The sequence below is a fragment of the Haliotis rufescens genome, unplaced genomic scaffold, assembly GCF_023055435.1.
Source record: "Haliotis rufescens isolate VD_foot unplaced genomic scaffold, xgHalRufe1.0.p SCAF_18, whole genome shotgun sequence".
Taxonomy (NCBI): Eukaryota; Metazoa; Mollusca; class Gastropoda; order Lepetellida; family Haliotidae; genus Haliotis; species Haliotis rufescens.
The window spans coordinates 15,635,073-15,645,453 of NW_025963868.1; the positions used below are offsets into that span (position 1 = coordinate 15,635,073).

General features: G+C 42.9%; 1 protein-coding gene across 1 annotated transcript; it reads left to right on the plus strand.

Moving 5' to 3' along the window:
- The first annotated feature begins 3,409 nt into the window (after positions 1 to 3,409).
- Positions 3,410 to 4,513, plus strand: LOC124116190 (histone-lysine N-methyltransferase SETMAR-like). The gene has a single exon (XM_048397939.1). The coding sequence runs from the start codon at positions 3,410 to 3,412 to the stop codon at positions 4,511 to 4,513; it is 1,104 nt and encodes a 367-aa protein (XP_048253896.1).
- Positions 4,514 to 10,381: the final 5,868 nt, after the last annotated feature.

Genomic DNA, 10,381 nt, shown 5'->3' on the forward strand with positions numbered 1-10,381 from the left:
GCAGCCTTACCCATCCCTTTACACATGCGATCATGGGTTTCTTTTGTTTTGCATCACTCCTTGGTAAGGAACTTTATTACAGCGCGTTGTTCATGTTTGAGAGAATCAATGATTGTGACCACCCTTAAGTGAATGAAGCCATCACATCTAACTTATTGTTGTGTCTGGAACTTGTTATGACACGTGTCAACCTGATGTAATGACTGGTGTCACACCTGCCACAAGTTGACATGGTTTGTGTAAACACAAATGCAAAACATATTGAACGTCCATCTTACATCACAACAAAACAATCCATTAAACATCAAACTTTAATTATTGAAAGAAAACTATATCAACGCGGAGAGTAGTAACGTCATGACATCTTCCGTCCCAAACATTCTGTTTGGAGTGACATCCCTTGGTTTTACAAACGGCAGAAAATGGTGGCTACCGCAATGCCATTCGCTTGAAATACAAGTTTCACCCAGTAAAGTTAGCGTTGGAATTGGAAATAAATCCAGACCCGGCTCATGCTGAAAATGGATACATATTAACCTTCTGTGAACCTTTGGTGTGTGTTTGAGTCATACTACGGTTGCTGATGACGGGGATTACCGCTGGAGGCGGCGCGGTTGGATTTACTGAGGCACGATAGTGTGGAGCTAGTGATTTCTTTTGGCAAGCCGAGCATTCTCTGTTGTAGTTTCGAATGGACGCTTCATTTCGGTGACCTCACATGTACATGATGTGTCTGACTTCAAAGCCTGCATCATTCATAGCCTAAATCGATGTCGCTCTCAGTTTCCCTAATTATTTTTAATGTTATTTTGAGACATTGAGGAATTAGCCTAAAGTAGTTCTGTGTGTCTCCGCGCGATTGACAACGTAATCACGTGACATACTGACGTTCCTCGGGAAATGAACGACAGTCAGCTTGGCAGTGTTCACCTGGGCGAGGTCACCCGCTACTGTCAATATCATGGAATGTGCGTGGTATTCTTCACAACAGTGACCATATTAGACGAGTCATTCGGGACCCGGACGACATGCTTGCTTTCCAGGTACATTGCCTCAGTGCTTGAAACATAAACAAACTTGAAAAACTATCCTGACAAGGTACTCAAAGTGAAGCCCTTTTCACTCCACATTCTCATTTGAGCACCTTGTTTTCTTTAAATACCGCGATCTGAGACACTATAAAGTGGTATTTAGGTAGATATAATACTAATCGATAGATGTGAATCCATGTCATGTTACATCTGTGAGGTTTAAGTTGATTTTGACAGCCCGGGCCAAGTCGGACCGAACACTTCTAACAGAGATTTTCTTAGGAAAATACAGTAAGAGTGCTTGACTTTAACGGACCAGTTTTCTTTAAATGAGGTGTACTGTGGCATTATAAAGTGGAACAAAGGTAGATATAACACTAGTCTATAGCTGTAAACACATTTGAAGATACATCTGTGTGTTTAAAGTGGCTTTTGACAGCCCGGGCCAAGTCGGACCCAACACAAGCCAGACACTTCTGATAGAGACTGTGTTGAGAATGTGGAGGGAAAATGGCTTCACTTTGAGCACCTTGGTTTCTTTAAGTACCGCGCCTGAGACACTATAAAGTGGTAGATATAATACTAGTCTGTAGAAATGAATCCATTTCGTGATTCATATGTGAGGTTTAACTTGATTTTGACAGCCCGGGGCAAGTCGGACCGAACACTGTGTGACTGTTGAGAGTATAGGGAGAAGAGGTATACTTTAACCAACGTGTCTGCTTTAAATACGATGAACAGTGACATTACAAGGTGGTATTTACTTAGATATAGTACTATCCTATAAATATAAACGATGTGCAGACAGATAGAAATTTATATCACGATAGCTAAAAAGTATTTGATACGTTTCAAATCTTATTTCGTTTAACGATTGCTCTTTTACATGTTACCTAGATCAGCGACGCTTACACACAGCTCCACTTTCTGGTTTTAAAGGGATTTACTCCAAATTACCTAATAATGGTGCACGTTTTTTTGGTCGGTCAATGTTCAATAATGTCATGTGTGTATGTTGCGTCGATAATATGTAGGTATGGTCGCCGATAATGAAGTAATTAGCCAATAACACTTTGGCCTGTCTTGGCCCGGCCCAATCTCATTAAAATCAGACCTCGGTTCTCGCTACAAGTAAACAGGGTTCTGAGGACATCCCATTAGGGGTCACGTCAGAACGACCTTTCATCCGAACAATCAGAGCGTCGCTTACCAGATTATGAAAGTGACAGTCGGAATGTGATTTCTAATCATCCAACCTCGAAAACGTTAACACGGGGTATTCCGAACGATAGTTACAGGTTTAACGACTGAATCCATACAATCTAGACCATCTATTAGCCATTCCAGAATGTTCTTTTGTTCAGGTTTCAAATTTGTAATCGAGAATTATGTATGAATCAAGATATGTTTCGAAGCGTAGTCGCCAATTTAAAATTAGTGCCGTAAAACACGAGAAAGCTGCCTTCTGATTGGTCATTTCATTGGTCGGTCAAAGTTCGCGCAAGGTCGTTCTGACGTGACCCATAATGGGATGTCCTCAGATCTTTGTTCAGCAGAAGCAAGAACTGAGAACTGATTTTAATGAGATTGGGCCCGGGCCGACTTTTAGGCAATGCCGTACCAAATTGCATTTCATTGACAAGTGCTATGCTTTAAGGACGTACAGTGCCCTCCTCGGACAGAGCATTCTTGAAAGATATATAATGTGGTTTATTAGTCATCATAATATACATATTCTCCTATCAAAATCCCAATCAACATTAGTCTTAGTATCTCATGGGTACTCCAGGGATGCAAAATAAAGAAAATAAGGAATTATAAATTTAATATTTGTTTTCCATCCTACTGATCCTAATAACTTACTTGTTCCCATCGCGATGCGTCTTCATTGATAGTTTAATAAACTAGTATCACCTGTATCACACACAGTCGTGTTGTTACCTTGTCACCGTATGTGCACAATGAACAGCACGTCTTCCTGACAGCACAATACTCGATGTCACTTCGATGTACAGAGAAAACACTCAAAATCATACAAAAGCGTTATTAAAATAATATCAGCGGCGAACACTAAACGTCGCTTACACCAGGGCTTTGTACATGTGTATTTGAATAGGTGAGTGTATATGTTGGATGTAGTGATGTGCATACTACTTGTACACACCATCACAGTAAACGAATGTCATACATCTAAACATACGAGGGGATATCAAAATGTTTTGAGCCTCACACAGTATTCCTGGTCGAATGGTACAATGCGCTACACCTGATGTACATGAATGTCTTAGCTACTGATGCTATGTAGAAACATATTGCTGGCTGCAATTATTTTGTCACAACACTTCGTGGGAGAGACCTACCCCTAGTGAATTGGCAAAATGGACAAATCTGAGTACAGAGCGGGGATAAAGTTCCTTGTCCTAGAGGGTCAATCTGCCAAACAGGTGGAAGAGCGATTGACTGCAGTTTATGGAGAGTCTTCTCCATCGTCTGCAACTATCAAACGCTGGGTGAAGGCATTTCGGCGTGGCAGAGAGAGCTTAGAAGATGATGCCCGGTCCGGACGGCCATCAACCAGTACCAGCCCTAAAAACACTGACACTGTACACAAACTTGTGATGGTAAACCGCCGTATTACTCTCCATGAGCTAGAAGAAACAACAGGCCTATCATATGGATCCAAACATAATATAATTCATGGCAAACTCCGCATGTCCAAAGTGTGTGCCAGATGGGTCCCGAGAATGCTTACAGATGACATGAAGCTATCAAGGGTCAGCATCAGTGGAGCCTTGCTAACTCGGTACAACGCCAACCCAGATGATTTTCATTTTAGGATTGTAACCAGTGATGAAACCTGGGTTTATCATTATGTACCGGAGAGCAAACAGGAGTCGATGGAATGGAAACACGCCACTTCTCCAAAGACAAAGAAGTTCAAAGCCACCAGTTCCACCAAGAAGGTTATGATGACCATCTTCTGGGACAGCAAAGGAGTGATTCACATCGGCTACCTGCCCCATGGTACCACAATGAATGGGGAGTATTACGCCAAGTTATTGAAGCAGGTGCGCCAATCCATCAAGGTGAAACGCTGTGAAAAAATCCTTCGTGGGATTCTGCTTCACAATGACAACGCACCAGTCCACACGAGCCGTGTTGCAATGACAGCTGTGCAAGAATGTGGCTACGAACTCCGCCCTCACCCACCCTATTCTCCAGACCTAGCCCCCAGTGACTTCCACCTCTTTCCCAGACTGAAAAAACACCTCCGGGGCCGGAGATTTGAAGATGACGATGAGCTAACTGCTGCTGTGGAGGGTTGGTTAGGGGACCAGAATGTTGACTTCTACCGATCGGGTATCAGTGACTGGCAAACTAGTTGGAAAAAGTGTGTGGAGTTTGGAGGAGCTATGTTGAAAAATAAAGTAGTAACAATCCAATTCTTTTACTTTTTCTGTGTGAGGCTCAACACTTTTTGATATCCCCTCGTACGTGTTGATGCTTTTTTAATCATATGTAGAACGTCTTGTTCTTATCGGAGACAAATACAGCCATGTAAGTGTTGAGTGTGTTAACCACGACATATGCCGCGGGGGCACCCAGATTTGGCTTTACAATTGTACCCATTCATGTGAGTTAGATTTGGCTTATTAGCGTGACGCGCCAACTCTTGAAGCCCAATACAGATTGGCTAAATACCTCACTTTGGAAGAGACAAGTATCACGTACATAAACCATTTCTTCGTTTAAGGCTTAAACTGCATCAGATTTTCGAAATGTTAATTATGAAGTAATCTATACCTGTGTTTTCAAATACATTTATCACGAAGAGATATAAACTGACGTCCAAACGAAACTTTACTAGCTGAAAATATAAATTTCGGACAAAGTATAATAATTTTTTTCGATGAAGTCTATCTAAAACACATAACCTAAATACAACAATAGTGTATGCAGAAAATGTTAATCGTCTGTTACATGTTTGCGAGATAACAATCGAAAAAGTGAAAAACACGTGCACCACGGACAACTGCAAATGCACGTGCGGGTAAGGGTATAAAACGATTGCAACGGCAAGTCAGACATCCACAGTGATAAAAAAACACAAAAGGAATGCCACGACTCACAGTCGAACAACTTGAACGAGTCTTGGGTATGGTACATATTGGAGCCACCCGCACCCATATTGCACGAACCTTCGGTTGCTTCCGTGTTGCCGTTACAAACTTGATGCAACGTTACAGACAGACAGGGCGGACCGCTGACAGGCCAAGAACAGGCAGACCCAGGGTGACCACGCCCCATGATGACCGGTACTTGCGTACCTTGCACCTCCGAAATCGCTTACTGACAGTGACGTCATCGGCGAGAAATGCCTTAGGTCACAGGGTTAGTCGACAGACAGTGGCCAGGAGACTCAGGGCTCATGGAATCAGGGCTTTTAGACCATACAGAGGGCAGCTATTGACAGGGCAACATCGTCGTCTGCGACTGAGATGGGCCCGGACTGTACGACGTTGGCAACGACGTGACTGGCAGAGGGTTGTCTTCACCGACGAAAGTCAATTCTGTGTGTTAAGGGCTGATGGAAGACAACGTGTTTACCGCCGAAGGGGTGAACGAACGGCGGCGTTTTGCGTGCAGGAGGTCGTACCATATCGTGGAGGGAGTGTCATGGTGTGGGGAGGGATCTGTGGGCAGGAGAGGACACCGCTGGTCATCGTTGACGGAAACTTGACAGCTCAGCGTTACATGGATAACATTCTTCGTCCAGTTGTCCTACCATTTCTCCAACAGCAGCCAGGTGGTGTCATTTATCAGCATGACAACGCTAGAGCCCAAACAGCCAGAATTGTCACTAACTTCCTCGCAGCCAACAATGTCAACGTCCTGCCGTGGCCTGCACGCTCACTCGACATGTCCCCAAAAGAACACCTCTGGGACTTGATGGATCGTCGTGTTCGACAACGACCACACTCTCCAGCCAACCGGCAAGAACTGATCTTGGCCCTCCAAGAAGAATGGCGTCAAATCCCACGTGACCTTATCAGACGACCGACTTTTTCTGTGCGTCGAAGAGTGTTTGCGTGTATTGAGGCATTTGGTGGTCACACACGCTACTAATGACTTGTTATTGAACGTGAGCGATTGTTTATGTACTCTGCCTATTGTCCATGATTCTGAAAGCTCGAGTTTTGTACCACACCCAACTTTGGGGGGCTCTGACGTCATTCTCGGTCACGGTATGATTGTCATTTTCAGTGTTGATTATGTTGATATATTGATCTTCTCAATACACTTTACTTCATGCATGTATGTTTTGTTGTTTTTGAGCAAGAGTGATTTCAAACTCTGGTAAAGTTTCTTTTGGACGTCAGTTTATATCAAGGCGGATTTTTAGCGTGGAATCATTTTTATCATTAAACGTTGTACCGCCGAACATCTCCGGTGTATGTGAGGTGAGGTGAAATGGGGTTTAACATGGCGTCAGAGATTATTGCACTTTTATAGAGACGTGCATGCACGTGTGTGTGACTGCTTGAACTTGCCCAGACTAATTCTTTAGTCCTAGCCCATTGAGATAACATGCAGCAGTTGAACATGAATACCCCACTTAGACACAGAATACTGACTCCGAACCGACCTATCCTTGCTTTATCTTATTACGTCTCACGGCATGACGCGACCGGGAATCGAACCCCCTACCTCTCCTCTCTCCGGTAGGATGCTACCACTAGAGCACGGAGGCAATATGTTCATTTTGTGTGAGGCAACGGCAGTGAGAGCTATATGTTGTCAACCGGTAAATAATTGATACTAGGCCAGACAAACCGGTGAGTGATATTCAGTGCAGGGAACTATGGAGGTAAGCATAATGTGACGTAGATAAGTTTCTAATACTTAAGAATATTTATAGAATGACCCACGAGGTACGAGTGATTACGAGTGAAATTGATGTTTTAAGTTCCGAGCTTTAGCGAGGAATTTACAACATTAATATCACGAGTGACATATTTTACGTAATCAGTCGTACCGAGTGGGTTATTCTATTTATTACCCATAACCATATTAATGACATTTCAAGGAAAACAAACCTGTCGCCGATCAAAAATCAGCTGTTTTGTATCAATCCGCGTGTGAAAAAATACTGTCCATTCACTCCAATCGCATTACTCATTTAACGTGTTGTTACGTGTGAAAAACATAATTCTGTTAAAGAACTGTAAAGATCACATTATTGCAGTTATATTTCTGTCCGATTTACACAGCGTACACTATCTATCAGGTTTTTTAATCAAGGCTTGTTTTGACAAGATCTCGTCACTGACAGACAGCCCCCGTCGTGCATCGGCAGAGACATGCATTTCACATTGAGAAGAGGAAACACGGAAAACCTGTCAAATTTTTTATGTGTCATTTGAAAAAAATGCCAAAACCTATAACAACAACATAGACAGAATGTCCAGAAGTCTTGTTTTTTAGAGAAAAGTTACGAAAAGAAGGTAAACTTTGAAAAATAAGATTGCTGTCACGGTGTCGTATTGAATGACCCGACTTGACCCAGATATGAGACAGCCGAAACCAGGAATGACAAGAGAACCGGCGTTACAGTTTAATCCGGACAACACATTTAAGATGGGAAACATGTGCATGTGGGATTTTAGGAAGACTTGTTAAACACGCTTGTGGAGTGGACACAGATGGCGGGAGTTTGCTGATATTTTGATGTGATTCATAATAGTCAAATACCTGTTGATAGACTATCTGGTATCTGGCACAGGCCCCTTGTACCTGGAGACTTTGTGCCAAGCTGTCCGCATTCACGGAGTTCATTTAGTTCAATATCGGACACAAGATCAGCTCGCTGGGGTAAGTTTTCTTTTCCTTGTATTTTTAATTATTTTTGTTTTGATTTCAAAACCTTTCCAAGTTCAACAGAGTACATCGATTTCGCAACCAGATGTTGGTAATCTTGTCGCTAAGGCAACACTCTATGCTACCCTTGATCTCCTTCAAAGTGGGCATTTCGAATTCTGAACCGTCTGATGTGCATGCCGAAATGATAAATTTGCAAAGAATAATGTTTAGTTGCACCTTTCCTGTGTCATTAACCCTCATGGTGCCAGGACGTCAGTCACCCTGCATGCCGCTCAGCGACGTCCCAGTTATAAAAATGTATACATTGGATAAAAAGTGTCTTCACTTCTACGAAATGGTGTATCTTTATGATGTCTTTCGGAAAGTCTAAATGTTGTTGCAAAATAAATTTGTTTTTATTCTCATGCCATCGTTGAAGGTGTGAGTAGTCTTATTTTTTGTGTTGTTCTTACCTGTATACATTTGTGCACCAAGTTCATGTAAACTTGTCAAGTTTCGTCTTTTTCATTGTGATTTCATTTTCATTGGCAGTTATCGGTGTCATCGTCGTTCACAAAGGCAAACCTGTCTGAAAAAAGTCCGGGTTTTTGATTCGGGTGGTCGAAAAATTCGTCAAACAGCAAGTCCTCTAACACAGACGCAAACCCGGACTTGGTGGTGTTGATCTTGGCGCACTAGAAACAGTTTCTGGCTACATCACAATCTGAATCTTGGAACTTCAATCTGGCCATATGCAGTTTAGACAACAAAGACATTAAATGTGTTCAGAGGATGAATAATTCGAATAACTCTTCATGTCAGTCAGATCTCCGTCCGCTTTAACGAGGTCATTTAGTTTGACAGGTGACAAATGGCCAGCCATGTTTGTTTACAAACGCGGATGTAGTTTTGGTTTTTACTCTCAATGAAATGAAAATCGTGTGAAATAACTAAAAAAATAATAATGCGAAATCATGTTGTTCATATGAACGTATGTTTTGTCTTAAAAATCTCGAATCAGTGAGATTGTAGCACGTAAAACATCTGAAGGGAAAGCCATTGATTTGTGAATGAATGGAATGAGAAAAAAATAGTTCCGTTGTCCAATGAAAATTGATCTTTGTTCAACTGACCAATCAGCTTCGAGAATCACTAATTGCACACTGTGCAAATATCAAAACGTTATTACACTGCAAATTTGAGCCCACGTGGGTAATAAAATTAATAAATGACCATGAAATGGCCTACTTACCCAGTTGGTTGTGCCACAAGATACTGTCACCGATATGAATCGACGGCTTGGGGCGTGAAATGGCGTTTCCGAGGAAGAACATGGCGGAGAAACAGCAACTTGAGAGCAGTCGTTTATTTGGACTGCAGTCTGCTGCTCAATCTCGTGCCCTGAGCAAAGTGTGTACATGTGGTAATGAAACTTTTCCCATTAGTCACCCCTTACGACAAGCATAGTCGCCTCTTACGACAAGCATAGTCGCCTCTTACGACAAGCATAGTCGCTTCTTACGACAAGCATAGTCGACTCTTACGACTAGCATAGTCGCCTCTTACGACAAGCATAGTTGCCCCTTACGACAAGCATAGCCGCTCCTTACGACAAGCATAGTCGCCTCTTACGACAAGCATAGTAGCCTCTTACGACAAGCATAGTCGCCTGTTACAGCAAGCATAGTCGCCTCTTACGACAAGCATAGTCGCCTCTTACGACAAGCATAGTCGCCTCTTACGACAAGCATAGTCGCCTCTTACGACAAGCATAGTTGCCCCTTACGACAAGCATAGTCGCCCCTTACGACAAGCATAGTCGCCTCTTACAGCAAGCATAGTCGCCTCTTACGACAAGCATAGTTGCCCCTTACGACAAGCATAGTCGCCTTTTACGACAAGTATAGTCGCCTTTTACGACAAGCATAGTCGCCTCTTACGACAAACATAGTCGCCTCTTACGACAAGCATAGTCGCCTTTTACGACAAGCATAGTCGCCTCTTACGACAAGCATAGTCGCCTGTTACAGCAAGCATAGTCACCTCTATCGACAAGCATAGTCGCCCCTTACGACAAGTATAGTCGCCTTTTACGACAAGTATAGTCGCCTTTTACGACAAGTATAGTCGCCTTTTACGACAAGCATAGTCGCCTCTTACGACAAACATAGTCGCCTCTTACGACAAGCATAGTCGCCTGTTACAGCAAGCATAGTCGCCTCTTACGACAAGCATAGTCGCCTCTTACGACAAGCATAGTCGCCTCTTACGACAAGCATAGTCGCCTCTTACGACAAGCATAGTCGCCTGTTACAGCAAGCATAGTCGCCTCTTACAGCAAACATAGTCGCCCCTTACGACAAGTATAGTCGCCTTTTACGACAAGTATAGTCGCCTTTTACGACAAGTATAGTCGCCTTTTACGACAAGCATAGTCGCCTCTTACGACAAACATAGTCGCCTCTTACGACAAGCATAGTCGCCTGTTA

Excerpts from the sequence above, each read along its gene's own strand:
- LOC124116190 (XM_048397939.1), top strand. The coding sequence starts at position 3,410 with ATGGACAAATCTGAGTACAGAGCGGGGATAAAGTTCCTTGTCCTAGAG.